Source organism: Agelaius phoeniceus, chromosome 2, assembly GCF_051311805.1.
Source record: "Agelaius phoeniceus isolate bAgePho1 chromosome 2, bAgePho1.hap1, whole genome shotgun sequence".
Taxonomy (NCBI): Eukaryota; Metazoa; Chordata; class Aves; order Passeriformes; family Icteridae; genus Agelaius; species Agelaius phoeniceus.
In genome coordinates, this window is record NC_135266.1 from 79,741,413 (window position 1) to 79,765,406 (window position 23,994).

General features: G+C 44.5%; 1 protein-coding gene across 3 annotated transcripts in view; it reads left to right on the forward strand.

Annotated features, from left to right (window-relative positions):
- Positions 1-23,667, forward strand: part of MTMR2 (myotubularin related protein 2) — a 62,942-nt gene extending 39,275 nt beyond the window's left edge. For all 3 annotated transcript variants that reach the window (XM_077173972.1, XM_077173971.1, XM_054653320.2), the window contains 12 exons: positions 1,526-1,620; positions 1,798-1,908; positions 3,924-4,025; positions 4,735-4,818; positions 11,566-11,715; positions 12,511-12,699; positions 14,765-14,950; positions 15,827-16,033; positions 17,601-17,693; positions 19,067-19,180; positions 20,561-20,737; positions 21,689-23,667. In XM_077173972.1, the coding sequence (XP_077030087.1) occupies positions 1,526-1,620; positions 1,798-1,908; positions 3,924-4,025; positions 4,735-4,818; positions 11,566-11,715; positions 12,511-12,699; positions 14,765-14,950; positions 15,827-16,033; positions 17,601-17,693; positions 19,067-19,180; positions 20,561-20,737; positions 21,689-21,850 (1,670 nt within the window). In that variant the 3' untranslated portion in view covers positions 21,851-23,667. The remainder of the gene's footprint in view (positions 1-1,525; positions 1,621-1,797; positions 1,909-3,923; positions 4,026-4,734; positions 4,819-11,565; positions 11,716-12,510; positions 12,700-14,764; positions 14,951-15,826; positions 16,034-17,600; positions 17,694-19,066; positions 19,181-20,560; positions 20,738-21,688) is intronic.
- Positions 23,668-23,994: the final 327 nt, after the last annotated feature.

Genomic DNA, 23,994 nt, shown 5'->3' on the forward strand with positions numbered 1-23,994 from the left:
TTATGCTTCCTGAGTCTGCTTTCAAACCTCTCTCAAACTAGCCTTTGAAAAGAAGTGATTAATAATCAGACACTAATGAAACACTTGGTTTAATTAGAAATGGCTATAAGCATTTTGTGTTTAAATGTCCTTCGAACAAATACATGTAAATTTATATAAATAAATAAATAATGGAATTAGTAGCATGTTTATTATAGATATGTATATTTTATTTCTTTTTAACCAGATATTGTGTGCTACATATTTTGCTGCAAATTAGTCACTTCTGATGTTTTAAGGATCTTTCTCCACATCCAGATCTTGAGAGTCAATGAAGACAATTGCAGAAGCAGAGCTGACTTGAGGATGATTTAGTTATATGAGCTGCCAGTGCCCTGGAATAAGGCAGACTTCTTCTCTCTCCCCTCTGGGCTAAATCTCATGGGATAAAGGTAGAAGAAATTTAGGTTCCCATTCTGACCCTCGGTAGGCTCACACCTCATGCTCATGGTGGCTGTCTCCTGGGTGGGAGGCGAGCCGTCCTCCTGACACAGCCCTTGCAAAATGAGTCCCCTAGGGCTTGGAGGCTTGAGGTTATTCAGATGATCCAGGAGTTTTTTCATGGTTCTGGCAGCTCTGTGTTTTTGAGGGGTGTTATTACTTCTTGGTGATAGTGCAAACCATTGCCACAACACAGCCAGACAACTGCTTCAGTGGCAGAAGAAGTGATAGGCAGCAGAGGTGGGGAGGCAACAACCTAAATCTTGGCATTTTTAAGTGATATAAAACAGAAGGGTAGTTAGAGGTGTTTGCTGTGGAAAGCCAGCAGCACCTCTTTCCCTTTGCTGGAACAAGTGAGAAATGTTTGAGGCCATTTAAGAAGGGGACTGTTTTGAGTCACCGTCACTCAGGCTCAAAAATAATTGAATTGTGCAGAGTAACTTGATCGCTGACTTCAGACCTAAGATCACCAGCAGCTGGCTGCTACACAGATTCATGGCTCCTGCAAATCACTGTAGCTCTGCTGGCTTTTAGCATGAGGGCCTTCATCCCAGGGCTGACTCCACATGCAAAGGTGTACAGAAGGACCCAAGCATCCGAAAAACCACATGTATGAGAACTGCCTTCTCCTGCCCCTGCTGGCACAAACCATCTTGGGCACAATCCTTAGCTTCTATGCAGATTGTTGTCAGCTTCAAATGTGTGCATCCAGGCACGAGTGGTCTCCTCTTTTCATGCATGACGTTCTCAGCTACTGGCAGTAAGAGCAAACAGTCTGCACTGAACACTGGCCTGTTGACAGGGGTAGCAGTTTTGTGCAAATGTAGCATTCTGGGTGATGGTACTGTCTCTACCCAAACTCTTACCTTCTCCACAGTACTGAAACTTGCCAGTTGGCTCTAGGCTAGAACCACAGATTAAGCTTGTTTTAATTTTATTATCTGCAAGGTACAGCCCACAAATATTGTTGCTGGCATAATTTTTCTCCCATAAATTAACTGTGAAATTTACATTTTCTTTTCTTTTTTTTTTTTTTTTTCTTAAGCTAAGGATGTTACTTACATCTGCCCCTTCACTGGAGCAATCAGAGGAACCCTTACTGTTACCAATTATAGACTGTATTTTAAAAGCATGGAACGGGTAAGCTTTTGAAATAATCTACTTTTGCTACCTTTTCAATCTTTAGATCTGGGTGTTGTTTGAGAGTATTTCTGTGTGAAATATGGCTCTTTGTTTGGGAATATAGACATAAGGGAGCAGGAGCTGGGGATTTTTCCCCCTCCCCTTTTTAAACTCACAAATTTCAACTGTCTACAGGACCCTCCTTTTGTCCTAGATGCATCTTTAGGTGTAATCAACAGAGTGGAGAAAATTGGAGGTGCTTCCAGTCGTGGTGAAAATTCCTATGGGCTGGAGATTGTGTGCAAGGTAAACTTTTATCTGTGTTTTGCAATAGAGGAAGGGGAACATATATTTTTAAAGGTTGTCTCTGTGGTACTGTAGGAAGTTCTGCAAAATGTTTCAGGCAGTATGACTTCACAGGTGTCAAAAACCATTATTTTAAAAGTAGTTTTCAGTATTCTCCAGCTCCACTCATTTGAGAAGAGATCCAAACCTTTTTTCCAGGCTTTGTGCTGGGCAATAGCTTTCCTTGATCATGGAAGTGTAGGCCTGCATCCTCATTTCTCAGGGTTGCCCACCAGACTTATTCTAGGTAGACTCCAGTTACTGTGGATTTCAGTAGGCCTTTCACTTTTTTTTGCATTTCAAAATCAAGAAAGGGGCACGTTTCCCCCCTAAATCATTAGCTCATGTCCACCTGCTGCAGTGCTTTGCCATGAGGGTCTGGTGAGTAGCCTTCAGTCCTCATCAGGGCTATTCTTTCATTTCTTTCCAGGCAGTACATATTTCACATGTGCCTCTCAAGAACCCTTGGAATAACTGGAAATACAAACTGCAGTAAAAATTAACAATTTGCCTCCTCATGTCTGCTTACAATAGACCCACAAAGTAGATAAAACCACCATCTCTCCTCCTAAATCCATATCTCTGGATGGCATGGCCCTTCTGCTTCCCTCAGTGAGCACATAGGAAGAGCTGAATTCAGAACCTTGTAAGTCTTGGGCTGTTTAGAGCTTGTCAGAGCCCCTCGATGCTAAAAGGATGCTGGATAAGAGCAGATGGAGGAATGAATAGGAATCCCAAAGTGCTCTGGTCACTGCTGTGATTTTGAGGCACCAGGAAGCTAAGCAGACTGTCAAGCTGTGGGTGTGCTGAGTCAAGACCAGTTACTACAATCTGTACCAAATAATCCAGCTGCTCCCTTGTCCTATGAGAGTCATAATCCACCCTGGCTAACACAGGGTGGGGTGCTTGTGCTGGCAAGCTAATTTGTTCCGTTTTGATCTGGATTCCTAGTCCTCAGCCATTTTGTCTATAAGCACACTTGGTCAGGTTTGGAGTGAATGGTATCATCATGTATGGGAAACTCAGGCACAAACTATAGGATGGGTGTTTTGGCCCTTTATAGCCTATTTATATATTTCAGCCTGCTTCACCAGGATATGCAGAGCAGCTTAGTGTAATAACAGAATGGTACAGATACATCTTATGCATCCTGAAAAGCTCTCTGTCTGAGACCAGTCATGTAATCCCTGTGAGGAAGCAAAGTCTTCAGCTGTTTATCTCGTTCTCTGACTTGCTCTACCATCTTCATGTACTTGAACTTGATAGCTCATTTCCTGTTGATAAGTTTTAGACTCTTTACTGCAAGCATTTTAGTTGCAGGCTTGACTGGAAAAACTTAGAGATGTTTTATTTACTTTCCAAATTTGGTTTTGTAGATGACTATGGAAAGGAGGTCCTGAATGACCCCTTTTTGTCTAAACTGTGCTGCTGTGCAAAGTGGAGGAGTTCTTGGTTTCAAGACATCCTCTTGAGTGCTCTGAGAGGTGGAAGCTTTAAAGGGAGATGGTATTGGATGCTTTGCACCCAGCTGGCTCTTCTTGGGGCCTCTATGTGCAGTAGCTCTGTGGAGGTGCTTTGTTAGGCCATCCCCTCCAGTGGTCTTATGGCACTGCTTGGTGTGAGAGCTCAGTGACAGCCAAGGATGTCTGTCTCACAAAGTCCTGCCAGTCAAACATAGCTTTTTCCTGAGCAGGGCTCTCCCAAGACTTTCAGCAGGTGGAGAGCTTCATGTGAAGGCAAGATGCTGTGGTCAGGCACAGCTGTGCCCTCCCTCAGCTGCTCTACTGTTGTTGGAGGCTGTAGACAACTCCCTCAACCAAACCCAACGTTGCAACACAACATTGTTCAAAGTATTAAATCAGTGCTAGAAGGAGCATTGTCATGTGACCCCGTTTTGAATTCTGGCTTTTGGACTTTCCTTGGATTTTGAAGTGGCTCAGAAATTTGCAACTTGATTTCCCTCTTTTTTCCCCTAGGATATTCGAAACTTGCGGTTTGCTCATAAGCCTGAAGGGAGAACTAGACGATCCATATTTGAGAACCTAATGAAATATGCTTTTCCAGTTTCAAATAATCTGGTAAGTGTTTTCTCATCAGCTTTTTCCAAAAGACATAGAGTGGCAGTAAACTGTTTTGTTCTGTCCCATCTACTTAATACAGCATTCACGTGGGGTGCATTTTCTTGAGGGATGAGAAGTGCTGGTTTTCAAATCTGTTTTAAACTTAATTCTGTAGGAGTTTAGATCATATAGGAAACAGGAAAAATCTGTTACAGTGCCTTTTTTCATGCATGGGGAACGACTTACTGATAAAGCCTTGTAACAGAGGGAAAGTACTCAAATAGAGGGAAAGTACTCAAAACACAGTGACATCCATCAGGGGTTCACAGCTAATGGTGACTGCAGTGCCCCAAATCTGGAATGCAGCCCCCGTGTTCTCTAGTGTTATGACACTGCAATTGTTTCAAATGCTGGTTGAAAGGCTCTGGTTGTTAATCTGTAAGGGCATTCTTGCCTAAGTAGTTTTATCTTCTCTCCTTAATAACAAACTTCTTTTGTCTGTGAAGTACTAGGTAATAGCCAAGCAAGATCAGGGACGTATTGGAAGGTATATTGTTGTACTAATTACCTGCTACAGTGAGAGTGTTAATTTTTTTTTTATAAAACCCTGAAAGAAAAGTAATGGTGGGGAAAAAGAAGGGTCAGTCGTTAATTACTATTTGAGATATCAAACATCATATAAATGGGCTCTGAGTGGGCTCTTGAAGGTAAATTTTCTTTCTTTCAGCCACTTTTTGCCTTTGAGTACAAAGAGGTTTTCCCAGAAAATGGATGGAAAGTGTATGACCCAACTTGGGAGTACAGAAGACAGGTGGGTATTGTGCCACATCCTTCCTCATCCTCTACTCTTCAGAAACAAGGGTCTGTGCAGTGATAAAATTACAGATTACATGGAGCAGAGAATGATTCTGCTGAAAAATGCTGTGCAGGCTTGGTTAGGATGTTGTTTTTCACACTGCAGTGCTTGTTGAGAGCAGTACAGCTTTAGAGATAGAGGCATCCACTGCTGGACATCAGGTGGCAGAGAGCTGACTTTAGGCTCAGCTAGAAAGAGCTAATGCTCTGGCTTGGTGATCAGGTACTGCTGGCAGTGGGGAATGGAGGGTGCATGTTCCAGGTACACACATCCCATTGTTGAGTTTCACACCTCAGTGCTTGCTTGTATCGGTTTTAATTCTTTCCAGGTTTTCCTGTCTGAACTGCAACTTGGGAGGAAAAAATTAAGTGTGGAATGCCTTTACTATCTTAGGCATGGGCAAGGCATCCCTTTTCAGCATAGGGATCAGCCTAGAGAGTACTGTTATTTACAGTTATGTGTGTCCAGAGTAGACGGATCAAAGGTATTAATGATTATTAATGTGACAGGCTGTTGGTTAGGAATACTGTGGTGAAAACTTGAGTAGTCCTCTGGGAGTAAAAGATGAGAGAATTTTGATTTTTATAATGAAATCACTCCTGTCATAAAATTCTCAAGTAGAAAAAGGAGCATGATTTGGTGGCACGTTTGCCCTGGACACAATAAGCTTCAATCTCCTCCAGATCCATGAGAATAAAATCAATTTTCTATTGTAAAATTAAGAAATTTTAAACAATGCATTTTAAAGATTTATTTGGGTCTTTCTCATCAAATCAAACAATACCAGACCTCTGTCCCAGCCTAGTTGTTCATCTGATTCCCAGAATCCAAAACCTAAGGATTCATTTTTCTAGCTCTAGCCTTCTAAAAGCTGGGCATGCCTTCTAAATTGGTTATCTAGGCCTGTCATTAACAGATGGGAGAGAGTGCTTCACTGTTGGGGGTGATTTGTTCTCTCCTAAAATAGCTGCCTAAGATAGATTGCTGGCTTCTAGACTGCTAATGGGAAGCAAGATGTATCTTACTGTGTCCTACTGTATTGCTGCCTTCAGTGCAAAGGAGTGTATTTTGCAATGAGATGCCACAATCTAAAATCCTGGTCAAGACAAACTCCAATCGTTTGTAATCACTTTGTCTCTAAGGTCAACTAGAGCATAAGATCAGATAATGCAGTGATTATTGCTTTGTTAAGACTTTACCTCCTTCTTGGTAGTTATTTTATGGGAAGATCTGCTTGTAGAGAAGGATTTGCAACCCAAGCTATTTGAGCAAGACACTTCTTTGTAGGGCTGAAAATTTTGGAGTAACAACTAAAAGAATACCTGTGCTATCAAAGTAATCTCCCCTGGAAAGCACAGGCTTCACTCAGCCAAGCATCAGTCAAAACAGGTGAAGTATACAAAAGACATTTTTATAACACCTGGGAAGAGGAAATTAGATAATTTCAATGTAGATTATTTCACTTTCTAATTCCTGGCATGTCAGTTTTTATGATAGAAGCTTTTCTGTCCGTATTAGTTTTTATACTGTGATTTGGTACACCTTAAATTTGTCAGGAATTCGGTGACATGGTGAAAGAATACATGTGTTTGCATGCCTGTGATTTGCAGCTCTTCATGGCCTTTCTGTAAAGAGATGACAAAGCTGAGGCATTGCTGCAGTGTGTACTTGTGCTGTGGCCTGCTTCTTTGCTGTTTGTGAGTGGGAAGGACAAACTTGCCTGACTGCTTCTATGTCAAGAAACCAAGCTAATGTCCATGTGCCGAAGCCCATGGTCATTTCCTTACACTGGTAACTGCAAAAGCAAATTCAAAGCAGGATTTTTTGCAGCCACAGCCTTTCTGAGTTTTACCCATGATGGGCCACAATCACTACTATTCCAGATCACACAATCCATCTGCTCCAGTTCCTTATCTCCAAAAGTGACCAACACCAGCTGCTGAAGAAGAAGCAAGCCATACTGCAGTAGATGTTTATGTTGTGATCTGTCCAGGAGGAGAATTTCATCCCTTTTGTCGGATTGATTTAGGTCCTGCAGCATGATGCTTTATGTCCCCTCCAAAACTTTTAGGTATTTCAGTCTGTTTATTTAATTCCAGTGTTTGTAACTATGGATGTTCAATTTATCTGTGTGAGTGTCGTAGCCTTTTTTCTTAATCCAACCAGGTTCTGCTAAAGCAATAACAAATACTACAGTAAATCAGGATTATGTCTTGAAATGGCAGCAGGGATTCGTTAACAGTGAAACAAAACTGGCATCATAAAATCAGATAATGGGATTACCTGTCTCTGACTCTATGAATTGTGATCAGAAATAGAAAAGCAGGACATATGCACTGTCAGCAGGACCTTCTGGAATTGGTTTAGAAACTGTTAGAGAAGGGCTGGCCTAGGGCATCAGCAGCCCAGCAGCATGGCCAGGCATTAACTTGCTATATCTTAGGCCAGGTCAGTCTTTTCCCTGTGGGAGCAGGAACACATGGGGAGGGGAGTGGAGCAAAAGTAAACTCCAACTACCAGGCATCCAGAAAAGGCTTTTAGACCAGGATCCATGGTAATTTCTATGTCCACACTGGTATACATGTGAAGTTTGAGGGTGCTATTGTTTATTTATTACAATTTTTATTAAAATTAATAGAAATATGTTGAGATGATAGCAACTGTAGCAATTAGGAAAGATAGTCAGTAAACCCCTAACTTCCCCGTTAGCATTCTTGGGAAGGATGGAAATATGTAACTTATTAAAAATCTGTGATTGTGTAAAACTATGGGGAGTAATAAACAACCTGTAGAGAACAAAAGGAACTCAGAGAGGTTTGAGATTTAGTTGGTAAATGGAATCACATGTGGCAAATGAAATTTAAAACTGAAATTGCTCCCTGATTTTTATTACACATGGGCTGGCAGAATATAAAACAGAATTGCAAAGTGAATAAGACTCACTTGAAACCAAAAGTCCTTAAGATGCCTTTGGAGTAACTTAAAGCTTTATTTTCCTTAATAAGGTGGGGAGCATTTGGAAAATATTACATGAGGTTGTGAAGTTGTGTGATGTTTCCCTACAAAAGTCATTCTTGTCTAATATCCTTTGCTCTGGTCATATCTACTGGGGAGCCACAGTCTAGGGCTATGGTTGCTGCTTTTGGAGAAATCATGTCAAAACTAATAACTCAGAAGAACTGACTTGTTTTGAGGATTAAAGTGCCCAGCATTACTATACAAGCAGAGTGAGAAAGGTAGAGCTTGGTAACATCATCCTCCAGAGGATTGTTGGATGTAACTTAGGGGAGCAAAGTGAGGATTGAATGTTAAATGTCCCATGGTTTAACTGAGGTCCTGCTTATGCTGTGTATGTCTCTGCTGCAGAACAGATCACAGCTCTCTGGGGCTGAGTGGGCACAGCCTGGGCTCAGTAAATGGCAGAGGGACCAGCTTGGCTCTGCAGCTGTATCCTGAGCTGCCTGCTGCAGATCAAGGTGCACTTACATGTGTAAGCTCAGCGTGGATCTCTGAGATCCACAGAGAGATGGACTCTCTCTCCATAGAGAGGTGTGACGGTGTGTAACTACAGCAAGGAAATGTTTTTTTTTCCTGTCAGTGAAGAATCCTCTTGTGCTTAACCTTAACCATGTGCTTTGCAAGGTGGTGATGTCGGTGCTGTGCTGGTGTGGCTTCAACAGTTTTTCCCTGCAAACAAATCTTCTGCAACATCAAGTGTAGATCAAGTGATAACCAAACCCAAGTCATTACAGTAAGGCATGAAGGTCTTACCTAGAGGGAAACCAAGTCTAGTTTGTGTGTGGGGAGGACACAAAGGCTGTGTCTCTACAGTTAGATGATGCAGTTGTAAGGAGTGTTCCCAAGCACAGGGGCATGTTTCAGGCATAGCTACAGACCAGGCTCCCTCTTTTGAGTGAGTGTGTTTGAGCATCTTCAGCCATGCACAAAGGTCCTGTGGTGCAAGTTAAGGATCACTAGTGGCATTTTGGACAAAATATCCTGCTTGGAGGATAAATGAGTTTATTAGTACAGATGTGAGGTGTGTTGGTTCACCTGGGCTCAGTGAAAATGATCATGGGTATATTTAATTTATGACTATACGTGTGGCTTTGCTGCCTTCCTTAGTTTGCCCTCTGGCAGCCACCAGACATATGAATTCCCCTAGAATCAGGGGCTGCTAGCAGCATTAATTTACCTGAAGAAGACAGACCCATGCAGAAGTCTCTGGTCACTAATGTGGACATGCCATGTGCCCAGGCAGCTTCAGGATGATCACAACCTGCTTTTAGGGAGGCTTGCCTGAGTTCCTCCTGCAGGTGCACAGTCAGGCAGCACCCCAAGCCACTCCTTACCCTACAGAGGCCAATTGAATTACATCTGTAACAGTTTTGTTTCATAGTGGGCTTTTGGGTGCTTACAACTTACCGGGAAGCAGTGAAATGCATCTTAGATGAGGAAATACCAGTGTGCCTTATATCACGTTTAGCTTTTTCTATTGATTCCAGCTGGAGAAAGGGCAAATCTGAAGGAGCACGAATAAATGCAGAAGCTACACTGCATTATGGCAAACGTCCAAGGAAGATGCAAATTCAGCTTCTCTTCTAGCCCACTTGGCTTATTTCTGTTTGCTTCCAGTCCTTAGAGAAAGTCACGATCCAAATCCAAAGCGTTCTGGGTGGTGCTGTGATTCAAGGCTCCTGGGCCAGGGAAGAGCAGACATTCCCCACGAGGCAAAAGAAATTTGAATGCTGACACACAGCATCTTTTCTTTCTTTGGGAGCTCGTCATGGACTCTTCTGGTCTGGGCTATTGCAGAGGAAAGATTTCCTTCAAATTTGTCAGTGTGGCGGCTGAAATACCTAGAGCTTTGGAGAGCTTTAGAGCTCAGTTCTGACCCAAGCAGTGTGTTCTGAAGCCACACTGTGAAGGGGGTGCTTTCCAATGCCCACTCCTTGGTCTTCTCCATAAGCATTGGTAGAACTGCTGGGTAAAATGAAAAGGAGCCTTTCTTTTGTGTAGCTGCTTGTTAGCTCCCATTTTTCTTGCCAAGACTGTGCTGACAGGGTAATTTTCATTCGGATTTGGGGGAGATTAAATTTTCAGGAATTCCTTATGGATCATGTGCTTCTTAGGACAGGAGTGAGAGCTAATTAGCCATTAGTCCACTTCCAGGTAGTAAACAGATTGGTGACTGGCAAGAGTCTAGCTATTTCCTGGCTGGCAGCAGAGCTGGTGGGCCCAGCAGACTCCATTCTTGCTGTGTACAGCAGGTAGACCTCTGGACATGTTTTACCCATCAGTAAGCTTGAACTGTGCACACACACTGCTTGATGTCTGGTTCTGCCAATAATTCTTCAGCTTCAGACTGGGCCAAAAATAGCTTTCCTTCAGGCTTTTGAGGTGATCCTTGTAGTAACATTGCCTTCCCAGGGAGGGCCAAAGGACAGCAGTGGTTCACAAAGCAGAGTGTGTGACTGATACTAGACAGAAGGTCTGGCCTCCCCTCAGATTTCTAACCATGACCTCTTTTGACAGCGTGACTCACCACTGGGATGGGCGACCAACCGGCCGCAGTCTGTGAGGGTCAGCCATAATTATCACAGCTCGTCTGACCCGTGTTAGATGTGCTGTTGATTTCCTGTGGGAGCTGTGACAGTGGTGATCAGTGTCCCACCACCCTGCTTTAAAATGGAGTAGTGTTCATTAGAACAGAGGCGTGTATTGTGTAAGGAGTTGATGTTCCCCTAAAACACACTCGGTGCTTCAGAGCCTGGCCATGTTTGCTGCAGCAGATGTGTCTTCCCCACAGAGATGCTTTGTGTCACTGCTCACCCCTGCTGCAGTAGGGGTCTGTTTAAATCTCTCCTTGCAGGCAGCTGCACCAGCCACTCCCTGTTGGGCTGTTCTCTCTCAGCTTCAGCCACGCCATGTCTGCAGGTTGTCATGGTCATCCCCATTGTGCTTCAGTTGTTACTTGGAGATTGTTGTCTGGGAAGCTGTTGGGTGGCTTCCCCATCAGGGCATGCTGAGCTGTGTGATGTCTGTGTGGAGATTCCCTGCTCTCCCAGCCCAAGTCCTCAGTTCAACCAGAGAGCTTAGTGTGATGGAAACGTGGGAGCTGCATATCACATACAGTCATGCAAACAGAGACATACATTTGTTAACCTTTTGGTGTTTTTAGAGGTTTGCACAGTTGTGCCACAAACACTGAACTAAGTCCAAATCAGGCTTTTTGGGGTGTTTTACTGCCTGTTTTCCCTTTTCCCCCTTCCCTCCATCCTGTCTGGTAACTCCATTTTGTATCCCCAGTTTTCACTCAACACATTTGAACTAAGTGCCATGTGGGGACTGAGTTGGTCACCCATTCTGTCCTGCTCCTGGCTCTCCTTTAAGCCCATAATGAGACTGGGAGGTAGCTTAAACTTGGGCTCAGGGTGTGTTGCTACATTTGTAGCCTCCACAGTTCCTTTGCCATAGGTGACCCTGCCTGAAGCCCAGCTTCCCTGCTCTTCAGTGACTTGAGCAAAACATCCACCTCTCTGGGGAGAGACATGAAATGCAAGTTACCAAGATAATGCATTCCCGGGTGCCAGCCCTAAATGACCTTCATTAACAAAAGTTGCCTTGAATTTCAGGTCTGGGCATTTGTCTGTGCTGAGGTCTCAGAGCAACTCATTTGCTAACCTGCATTTTCCTCTTTAGGGAATTCCCAATGAAAGCTGGAGGCTGACCAAGATTAACGAGCGCTACGAGCTGTGTGATACGTACCCTGCCATTCTAGCCGTGCCTGTAAACATTCCCGACGAGGAATTAAAGAGAGTGGCATCCTTCAGGTCCAGAGGACGCATACCAGTGCGTGGGACAGAAAAAGCCACATTGATGTGGTTTGGTTACACATACCTTTGGGCAATAAGTAATACCAAGATCAGGCTGAGTAGATTCCAGGGAGCAAATAAATGGTCAGAAGATAGTAAAAGTGACAACAACGTGTTTGAGGACATAGAAAATAACAGTATCTGCTGAAACTACTGTTGAGAAAGAGATGTAGACTAAACCAAAACTAGAAGATAAGATAATTTAGCACAACTCAGACCAAATCTCAGTTCAGTTCCTGGGAAACACAAGGCAGCCCTGTTTGGCTGTTTACAATTGTCTGGCCTACTCTGACTTTCAGGACAGAGAAATACGTAGTGATAGTCTTGATGAGAGCATTTATTTAATGAAATTAAGACAAAGCACATTGGTATGATGATTATTTCAGAGGTAACTGAAAAGGTACTGGTTTACTCCTCAAGTCTATAGGAAATTCAGTCCGTTCCTAAAGTGCTTAACTTTTACATGGTGTAACATAAAGTTAGACACAGCCCACATACTGACTCACACAACAGCCAGAAAAAACAGTCTGCATCATATTTAGAAGTCAGACTCAAATAATTTGATCACCTTTTGTTTGTTCAAACTTTGGGAATGCTACCAGAATGAATAAAGACAGAAGGGTTCTTTCTTTCATTCAGTTGTGATGTAATAGAATCCAGGCTTCTAGAATCCTCTGATAGAGAATCCCAGAACAAGCCATTACAGATAATTTACTTCATTGGTTTAATGAATCCCATTTTTCCTTTATTTATTTCCCATTTGTTTCTGAAGGTCTTGTCATGGATTCACCCAGAAAGTCAAGCAACGATCACGCGCTGTAGCCAGCCCATGGTGGGAGTGAGTGGCAAGCGGAGCAAGGAAGATGAAAAGTACCTTCAAGCCATCATGGATTCTAATGCCCAGTCCCATAAAATCTTCATATTTGATGCAAGGCCTAGTGTGAATGCCGTAGCCAATAAGGTTGGGTACTTTTTCCTCTGTCTAAAACCAGGAATGTAATAATTTAGAGCACATTTCCCACCACCATTTCATATTATTCTTAAGGATCACAAGGGTTTACCAGTGCAGAAGAAGTCTGAATGCAATGATCTGAGACTTTTATACGTTCACTGGTATCTGTAAGATATCAAGCGTGACTCCTGATGATCCATTATATTCATTTACAATGGGAAATGACATTGGAAAGGAAAAAAAAAATTGAAGTAGTACTGAGGTCAGACTCTAGCACCCTAGACCTTGTGTATCACCATTTTTCAATTCACATGGTTGAAAGACTGCTTCCTCCAACAGGGCTCAGAGCCCTGTCCAATCTGACCTTGAACGTTTCCAGGAATGAGGCATCTACCACTGTTCTGGAAAACCTGCTCCAGTGTTTTACCACTCTTATTGTGAAAAAATTCTTCTTTATTTCTAGTCTGAATCTACCCTCTGTTACTTTCAAACCATTACCGCTTGTCCTATCACAGCAGGCCCAACTAAAACATCTGTCCCCATCTTTCTTATAAGCTTCTTTTAAGTACTGGAAGGCTGCTATAAGGTCTCTCCAGGGCCTTCTCTTCTCAACCTTTCCTCACAGGAGAAGTGCTCCAGACCTCTGATCATCTTTGTGGATTTGATCCAACAGGACCTTGTCTTTCCTGTGCTGGTTCCCCAGAGCTGGACACAGCCCTGCAGGTGGGGTCTCAGCAGAGCAGAGGGGCAGATTCCCTTCCCTGGCCCTGCTGCCCACACTGCTTTGGATCAGTCCAGGACAGGATTGGCTGCCTGGGCTGGGAGTGCCCATGGCTGGGTCATGTCCAGCCTCTCACCCACCAGCATTCCCAAGTCCTTCTGGGCAGGGCTGCTCTGATCTGTTCATCCCCCAGCCTGAGCTGATGCAAGGGGTTGCCCCAACCCAGGTGCAGCACCTTGCACTTGGTCTTGTTAAACTTCATGGGGTTCCCATGGACCCACTTCCTGAGCTTGTCCAGGTCCCTCTGGATGGCACCCCATCCTTCAGGAGTGTCAGCTGTACCACTCAGCTTGGTGTCATCTGCACACCTGATGAGGGTGCACTTGATCCTTCTGTTTGTGTCACTGATGAAGATATTAAACAGCACTAGTCCCAGTACAGACTCCTCAGAGATGCCACTTGTCACTGCCTGGGCATTGAGCAATTGGCCACTACCCTCTGGATGTGATTATCCAGTTTCTCATTCATCAAACTGTCTGTCCATCATCCCCAGCCTAGAAAGAAGGATGTTGTGGGGAACTGAGGCTTTACAGCCTCAGTTCAAGGGCTTTACAGAAGTCCAGGTAGATGACACCCATAGCCCTTCCTTGTCCGCTGCTGTAGTCTCTCCTTCATGAAGGCCACTGGGCTGCTCAGGCAGGATTTGCCCTTGGTGAAGCTGTGCTGGCTATCCTGAATCAGCTCCCTGTCCTCCACATGCCCTAGCATATCTTCTAGAAGGATCTGTTCCATGATCCTGCCAGGCACAGAGGTGAGGCTGACATTTCAGTAGTTCCCAGGGTCCATCATTCTACCCTTCTAAAAATTGTGTTCCATGCCATCACTTTAAGCTTTGTTTTAATGGTGGAGCTGCTTTGTTGCAGTAAAGATTTTTTTTTTCTTTTTTTTTTTTTTTTAAATCTGCCTTTCCCACTACTTAGGGAAGGCAATTAGTGTGTGGGTTATCCTCCTCTGTAATAGTATGGTAAATTTTTAAATGATAGATTAGCAAATGTAATGAGTTAACAACTTGAATGGGGATAAATTATAATTACAGAGGAAAAGAAGGCTTGTAATGTGATATTCTTTGGTAAAAATTACAGCATTCATTAGGTATTGCAGAAGAAAGACACAAAGTGTGTGCCTGTACATGTTTTCTCCCAGCTGTAAGATGAAGCCAATGGTTTTTGCCTGCTTTAGATAGCCCAGCCACTGTGGTATTTTGTCAGCTGCTATTTGCTCAGGACAAATGACTGGGATAAAGTACAAAATATGATTTTCCTTAATGATTTGTATGTGAATTTTGTTCTTCAGGCTAAAGGAGGGGGCTATGAGAGCGAGGATGCCTATCAGAATGCAGAATTAGTGTTCCTGGACATTCACAACATTCATGTTATGAGAGAGTCACTGAGAAAACTGAAAGAAATTGTGTATCCCAATATCGAGGAGACTCACTGGCTGTCTAATTTAGAGTCAACTCACTGGCTGGAGCATATCAAGGTATGCATGTCTGCATCCCCTGCACGTGGCTGAGCAACCACAAGTCCTTACCAGTCTGGGAAAGATATCCAGAGTCAACTCCAGGATTTTCAGTTCCTTGTAAATGTAAAGACTTATAATTTGTTTTCTATTTATAAGCGTTTAAAACCGCAGTTCTTGGAGTGAGGAATCTTAAGGAGATGAAAAGAGGGACAAGGGAGGGGGCTGAAATACTGAAAGATGCTGTTTTGGAAGTGAAGGATGTTCCTGGATGACGTGTAGCTGTGAAAGCTCTGCTTAGAACTCAGGAGTCACAGAGTTTCCAAGTTCTTGGCTCGGCTCCTTGACATCCTGGCATTATTGTGTGGGCCAGACAAGCAAATGCTGGGAGTTTGGGCCCTCTCAGCCTTTCAGGAATCCAAGCAGAGTCAGAATAAGGAGGCAAAATGCTTTGGCTTCTCCAGATGCTGGAACATTTCAAATAATGTTCTTTTCTAAAAATGTCCAGCTTACACTGTTGCTCTGCTGATGCAGGCAGGGGTAGATCTGCGCCTGGGGCAGCTGCAAAGTGATGGCCTTTCCTATCAGACACACCAGGCTCCTGCATTTAAATACTGACTTGTCCAAGGACTGAGTTTCATGCAAGGGCTCTTCTACAGTTGTGCCTACACTACAGTTTAGTGCCTACATCTACAGTTCAGATGTGTCGTCATCTTGCTGGAACAGAAAACGTGTTCACCAGTTTTGCCGTCCTAGTTATAAAGTAGTTGGAACTGATTTACCATTCTCCTTGAGGCAAGCAGAGCCCTTGGTTTGTCCTGTGCTGTCACTAGCCATTTTTCATTTCTAGTTTCTGTTCCAAAGAGATTTTGTAATTTGTTTCTTCCCTTGTCCTAGCTCATTCTTGCTGGAGCCCTTCGGATTGCTGACAAAGTGGAGTCGGGGAAGACATCGGTGGTGGTGCACTGCAGCGACGGCTGGGACCGCACAGCGCAGCTCACCTCGCTGGCCCTGCTCATGCTGGATGGCTACTACCGCACCATCCGGGGCTTCGAGGTGCTCGTGGAGAAGGAGTGGCTGAGCTTCGGCCACAGATTCCAGCTGGTGAGTCACTAGCCCGTGGAGGGCACTGAACAGAATGTTGTTGTCCCTCTTGAAGGATTTTAGACGAGTTTAATGTTTCCTGTGGCAAGTTTCCTGGCTGAACTCACAGAAGAGAGGTGAACGCTGATGTTATTGTTTTCTACCTATAATTCCATTCACCTCTTAACCTCCTTGGGACTGTATTGGTTAGATACAGGGAACAGGTGGTATTTAAATGGTATCTCAGGTGTCTGACTGATAATGTCATGTTCCCATGCTTAGCCTTAAACTAGCAGTGTGCTTTGGGTTCAGTGTTGGCATTTCTGCTGGCAGCTGGCAGAGACCACTGGGCATTTTTTGTCTTTATTTCCAGTTCAGTCCATTTTCTCAGGCTACTTGAGCACCATCATCTAAGAAATACTTTTGTATTGAAGAGGTTTGGGAATTTGTTTATAGCCTTGACCTCACATTTTCTTCAAGCACATTTTATTTTTGGAGAGGCTTCTAATTATTTAGGTGAAAGAGGAGCAGCTTGAGCCTGGACCAAGAGTAGTTTGTGGTTGTGCCCTAGCAGTTGGCAGAGTGGCAGCTTTGTGGGCTTGTGACACAGCAGTTTGTTATGGTTTGCACTGATGGGAATTGAGAGAGCTTTTCAGTAGTATCCTTTCAGTCTTGTTGCCATTGTGTTTTGCTCGTAGCTGTTCTCTAGTGGTTGTTAATTTTGCAAGGGCTAGAACAAGGTCTGTGTGGAGCACTTGCAGTGGTGGGTTGCACTGTCAAATGCTCTGAGGAAGGTGGGGAAACTGAGGCACTAATGTGACTGAGGTTCTGCTGTAGCAAAATTTGTTATCTGGTATTTGAGCAATGAGTGTTTTAGCTTCTTCACTGTCTAGGCAAGGAAGATACCAACATTATTTCCTTCGGTGAGGGGAAAACAGTTTTAGGGATCTCTGTTACTTTCACATTCTTATTCTATCTTTGTGCAGTATTTGGGGCTCCCAGGTAATGTATAATCATTAATGATGTACTGTGCTAGTTCTGAGGAGTCGTGCCTCACATGTGTTGGCCACACAGCACGGTCAGGGTTGGAGGCTGCCTCTGGGAATACTGTCATTGCTGCCTCTCTGGAGGTGGCAGGAGATGGGCTGGGCTGGTGTTTGTACAGCTCTTGGCAGCCACGAGGTGTTGTGTGACGGTATCGCCGCATGCCGTGCCTGTAGGTAGTGCTTGCATCCAGCACCCTCTACTACTGAAGTAGCCAGGACAACAGCTGCAACTGAAGCAAAAAGCATTCTCATTTTTCTTCCTTCTGAACTTTAGCTATTAACTGAAATCAGTGCCAGCTTAGCATCTGGAGCCTCTACTCAAACAACTCTTGTTTTAACTTAGCATGAAAATATCCCCATAAAGAATTTTCACTTCAAAGACAAAGAGAGTAGCTGTCCTTTACTCCTTTACCCACTGATATGGACAAAGCAGTATCAGGACTCATTTGAAGTTTTTTAAAGCTGTTGGTAAAGGTTTAGGGGACTGAGAGCAGGCCCCATGAAGGCCTGTGTGACTCGTGTTCTTTGTCCTGCTGTTCCAGAGAGTCGGCCACGGGGACAAGAACCACGCGGACGCGGATCGCTCTCCCGTCTTCCTGCAGTTCATCGACTGCGTCTGGCAAATGACGAGACAGGTACACTGCTAGGTGGCACCCATGTCCCCAGAGCCATGCACAGTGCACCGAGGCATTGTCTGGTGTCTGGACACTGGAATGGTTTCCAAGCTGACCTCTGCAGGCTCTCCTTCCTGGGCTTGTACTCCTGCTTCGATGCTGTCAGCAGGCTTTTTGGGAGTCTGTTTAGCACAGAGCCTGAAAGCACTTGCTAATATCAGTCCCTAGCACAGTGGGTGTAACAGATCCCTGTTGCCCCTGCTCAAGCTGATCCTGTAACATGTTCCATTTTAACTTCTTCTGAAGGCAAATGTACTGCTCCCAATTCATAATGTGAGGTACAGAGCTGAGTGCCTCACTTCAGACCTGGCATGGCAAAGGTACAGTCCAGGAGAGATCCCCTGTGTCTGGGAGATTTTTCCCCAGGCACGTGGAACCTGGAAGGTTTTTTTGGATCTTCTGTGACACAAAAGTCAGCTATGATCAGACAGTTCACTGAAAAAAAGCTAGGCTCACCCTGAGTTAAACCAGAAGGAATGGAAGAGAAGGATGGCACTATATATGGAAGAAAAGGATGCCACTACATATGGCACTGTACCACAACCATGCAGAGAGAAGAGGAGGCTTTACCATCATCAAAAGTCACTTTCATCGTGGTCTGCTTGGATTGCTCCTACAGCTGAGCATCCTGACCTGCAGCTGATGAGGTCAGGATGTCACAACTGGGGCAGCCTGGGAAGAGGGCAGTTGTGAGGGAGGAAGGCCTCCTGCTCTCCTCTCCATCACCCCTGCATGTCTTTGCAGTTCACTGCATTTATTCTTATTGGCCCTCTGAGGAGCTTCAGTTGTCCCTGTCTCAGGGACAGATTGATTCTGCACAGAACTCAGCAACAAACATGGCCTGTGCCCATAGACCTTCTGCTCCTGCTGACCTCTGTCACAAGATGCCTCCCTGCTGTTCCTCTGGGGAGTGCTGTGTTAGGCACCCAGGCTATTTCCATTTGGCCCTGGGAAATTTCCACTTTTTGAATATATTTATTTCACATGTGCCTTTTGTTCACAGTCTGGCTGCATGGCTTGTCATGAGGGACAGGCATAGAAGAGCAAACTTCAATTTTAAGCAGCACTGAGTGTACATAAACACAGTGCTCTGACCCCTCAAACCTCTGGATTTTGCTCAAAATTCCTCTCTGAACATGCAAAGCAGTTTTCCAAGAGGGAAACTCTTGCTCCTGGAAGGAGCAAATATGACCCTGAATATCCAGCTAGGCAGGGAACGGGGACAGATCCTGTTCTAGAAATCAAGAAGCCAACTCCTTACCAAGATTACAGCATGGGAGAAAGTTTATTTTCATGTTTTAAATCCTTAACTAATTTTCTATTTCTGCCTGAAGTTTCCTACAGCATTTGAGTTCAATGAGTACTTCCTGATAACCATCCTGGATCACCTGTACAGCTGTTTGTTTGGGACCTTCCTGTGCAGCAGTGAGCAGCAGAGAGTGAAGGAGGTAAGACAGCTTCCCTCCGAGTTAAAAGCCTGTTCCTGATTGCTTTAGCTGGCCAGATATTGCTACAGAAGCTGGTTCCTCACTCAAGAGTTAGTTGTAGATGTGAGGCTGGGACTTGGGGGATTTTTCTCTTTGCATAAACTGCTATCTGTTGGAGGCTTCATGTTTCAGAGCAGCACCATCTCCTTTCTGGACACGCTGTCTACTTCTAGCTAGTCACTAGTGGTTGAATAGCTCCTGGTACTCCCAGGTAGTGGAAATGCAGCTTTGCTTTGAACTTCAGTTTACTGTAACCTTCTCTGTGGGAACTGGTGCTTTTTTGTCATGCCTTGTCTTTGAGGTGATCCCTTTAGGGTGCTTTTAACTACCTAGTGTGTGCTGTCATTCTGCACACAGAGGTTACAGCAAGTAACTGGTCTTTATGTGTGTTCTTGCTGTGCTTGCATCTTCCCAGGAGAGGACAGCTCTCCTACTATTATTAGGGACGTGCCTCTCTGTCCTGCCACAAGCCAGCTTTGCCCTGCAGTCTGGCCAAGGTTTGTTTGCCCAGGGAGGAGTGTAGAGATGTGTACATCCAGACCCAGTCTGGAATTAGAAGGAAAACAATGGCATTTACTCTGTCTCACCTACCTAAGGATGAAGCATTCTGTCACCAAAGGCTGCAGCCTAACAGCACAGAGGTACATGAGGGCAGTGCTGTGTGGACCTGATGTGATTACATGTGGTAGAACATCAGTAAAAAATAATCATAAAAACTAGATGGAAAAGAAAAGTATAGCATCTTACTATTGTGAAATCAGTGTCCCTGTTTCTCTGGAGTCCACAGTGACTGAATAATTACCATTTCCAGGGAAGAAAATCTGCATGCTGTTTGCACATGGGTTTGGGTTTTTTTTAAAGGTCTCAGCCTAGTGAAGTACTTAATCTAGAAAGTACTTCAGCACTGGTTTCAGTGGGAGTATTCACAGGCATAATTATTTCACTAGATCAGGGCCTAAGTCAAATGTTTTCTTTTTTTCCTTTGCAATTAAATACTCTAGCAAGTCCTCCAGGAGCACTTCAGAGAAGTGAAGTTTAACTAAAGCACCAGGAGCTCACATGCCAGTGTCCCCTTGCTGTAGCAGTGGTGATTCCTGATCTGTGTTGACAGCTGGGTGGGTCAGAGGGGTTGTTCTGTGCCAGGGCGTGTGTGCCTGCCTGCATCCATGTGCTTCGAGTACAAGAACCACCACATCAAAAGAACAGTTTTGGGGGTTTTTTTAAGCTACAAAAAACAACCAGCTCCATATTAATGACAGGCATATGTCTATGCTGCTACAGTTTGTAGATAGCTGGGATTCGTATGGCAAATAAAGCCTCCTCCACCCCCTTCCCTTACAGAGCCTTCCAAAAAAGACTGTATCACTTTGGTCTTACATCAACAGCCAACTGGAAGACTTTACTAACCCCTTGTACGTGAGCTACTCCAACCACGTCCTGTATCCCGTGGCCAGCATGCGCCACCTCGAGCTGTGGGTCGGCTACTACATCCGCTGGAACCCCAGGATGAAGCCTCAGGTATGCCTCTTCCCACTCCTGCTTCCCTCTCTGCTAGTACCAGTACTGTTTCTTTGGGGGTCAAGAGCTTTAGGTAATGTACAAACTTATGCTTAAATCTGAAAACAAACACCTAAATTCAAATGCCAGCAAGAGCAAGCACCACCTAGAGCTGCCTAATGCAGGTGCCCAGCTGGACATCACCACCTTGTGAAATCTGCAGAAATCTCTCAGCGATCTGGGAGATTTCTCACTGAGAATGTGGGAAAAAATATCGGAGTTCTCTTTACAAAAGTTCTTAAAACCCCTAAGACTTCTCTGAATGTGGGGTTCTATATAGGAATTTCGGGGCTGTATTTAAATTACTGTGATGGGAACCTGCTGCTTGCTCTGGCTGCCTGAGGCACAGGAAGCTGGCTTGCCCAGGGCAGGCACCTCAGACTAGCAGTCCGAGCACGACCCTGAATGCTGACATCACTTTTTAGTAGAAAGGGACAAAAATTCCCAATTGCTTCAGTGCCTGTCTGCAGGTAGCAGTTTTGCAGATCTGCAGCATTAGAGACAGGAACCCAGCAAACACTTTGCAGTACTGACTGTTCAACATGTGTCAACTATGTGAAAATATTTAGAAGAATCTGGCTGGGTTTTTTCCCCCCAAGCCCCTGAAATTATGTCCAGGCTGAGATGCCATGGCCCATGTCCCCCAGAAATGTCAGAGATCAGAGTCTGGCAACTGTCATCTTTCAAAATACGTACAGACTGTTTTGTTTAGCCACCATTGCACTGTGCTTGTTGGATCCAAATGAGCAGCCAAGAGCCAGAGCAAGCACTCAGATACCTGTGGGCTGGAGACTGATGACACTCATCTACCTCCTTCCCCTATAGCTGTCTGTATGGTCAGCAGCAGCTTTGTGCTTCAGTCTCCCTCTTCCACGCTGACCTCCCAGTGCTCAGCCACACATTTCCTTGCAGGAACCTGTTCACAATCGCTACAAGGAGCTTCTGGCCAAGCGGGCTGAGCTGCAGAAGAAAGTGGAGGAGCTGCAGAGAGAGATCACCAACCGTTCCACCTCATCCTCGGAGCGCGCCGGCTCTCCCGCACAGTGCGTCGCTCCCGTACAGACAGTTGTATAATAGGGACTTTTTTTTGCTGACTACCTTCCCAGGACCATGGAGGGGCAGCTTTTCTGAAACCTCCTGGATTTCCAACATGGTGCCTGGGAGATGCCAACTTATTTATTTATTTCTCTCCAGGGTAATTTATTAGTACTGTAGCACTAGAGAAAGCTTAAAGCAAAAACCAACACAGACAAGACCCCCTATGCAATTACCCTTCTCAGTGGCTAGCTTATATTGCACTTGCCACCTGCAAGAAGCCTGGAGCTTGCTCTTTGTTCACTGATGTGCTGGAAATCACTTGGCTTGAAAGAGTCTGTGCACGAGCATGAAGTACTGTGGAGGAAAAACATCTGCTCAGAAGTTTGAAAGGCCAAACCTGACTTTGTATTGGAGCCTCAGATGCAGCTGTGCCATCACACACCCTCCTGCACAGCAGAGTCAATGAGGGCGTTTGCCAGCACGCCTGAAAACAAGCAACAGCAGTGTCTGAAACAAGTCATTCCCTTCACCTCAATCTAGATCATAGGAAGCCATGTAAATGATGCCTTACTTAAAGAAAGGGCAGCTTCTCCCAATAAAACACTGCGGTAGAGGAGTAACAATACAGGACATGATTTTGTAGGACAACGTTTACTTCCATCTCTGCAACTTTAGAATCTCATGGTTTACAGTGGGTGTGCCAGGATGCAACTTAAACACCTTTATTTCACAGCGGGGAGCAGAGTGGGCTCCCCTGGCTTTCCACAGCTCCTCTGGCCTCCAGTGCCTCATAGTCTTTAGGGGGAAAGGTAATGGAATACCAAGGGGCACCTGTGAACTGCTGGGATCAGCCATTACATTTTGCTTGGGTAAGCATAATCAGCAATTTTAATGCTTCTGTGCAGGGTTAGTGTGGTGTACTTATGGTATTTCAGCTTTCTGCTAACTAATGGAAGCAACTGTGCATCAACCAAAGACGCCTTTTTGCCTGCATTGCAACTGCTGCTTTAGGTTTTTCTGGCAGACTGAACAGCTTAGCCATTTTCGAAACCCTACCTTTTTCCTCATAGTCTGCTTCAAGAATTGGTGTCACCCAACTAAACTCAAGCTGAAATTGAATTTTAATACAAAAATTTACTGTAGGGGATACAACACATATTTGGTGAACCGTGACTGCCCCTTGCTCTTCCACACAGGTAAGCACAGGGTTGCAGAGGAGGGCTCTCGGAGCAAAGGCAGTTAAGTATGTGCAAGGCTGCTTCTCCCCCTCTCTGCTGAGGAGAAGGGGTACTGCTTGGTGTGGGTTCCTGTGTTGCTCTTTCAGGACTGGATCCCAGACTGTGGTCACCTGTTTAATATAACTGTCAGCTGCTTCACTCAGCTGCTATTCCACTAGAGAGGGATTTTTGGAGGGACCATAAGAGCAGACCTATTCCCACCTAAGAAATGGCCTTTCAAAAGCCACATTCCTTCCAAGGTAGTTAGCAGTCACTTCCTCCTGCAGTCTCCAGTTCTGCCTGCTCTACTGCTGCAATCACCACTCCGTGCTTACAGAGAAATCCAGAGCCGCCTTCTGACAGGATGAGTAACAGGCTGCACAGCATCACCACGGCTGTTAGGGGGTGGCCTGTCACACTATGGTTCAAAAGTGCAAAGAATCCACACAAAATACTTCCTAAGGACTCAGATTTGCTTTGAGGTTAAAGGGGAGGTCTGCTCTTACCTACAATCACTATATAAGATGGTTTAAAGCATTATTCTGTATTAGCAAATTGACTATGTGTGTATATTTTGTTTCTTGATGAAGGCTGTTCGGTTTCCTTAATGCTAATAAAAACAGATAAATAGATAAAGTTCCTGTGCTCTTATTTTCAACTATGTGGTTTTCCAAAGGACTTGCACAACATGCAGACATTAAATAAATATCACTGCAAGTTCAGTGTGTGAAATCCAAATCTCTCTCATTCTTCTGCAGAGGGTCTTTCAAGTTGCTAATGTTAAAACTCTGAATTCTAAAATGACAGAAAACCAAGATTCATCTTTGGACAAGTTTCATTTATCCTGTACAGACCAGCACTTAGCTGTCAGTATTATTAAAACAGAATCACAGAATGGTTTGAGTTGGAAGGGACCTTCAAAGATCATCCAGTTCCAACCCCCCTGATTGGCAGAGACACTAG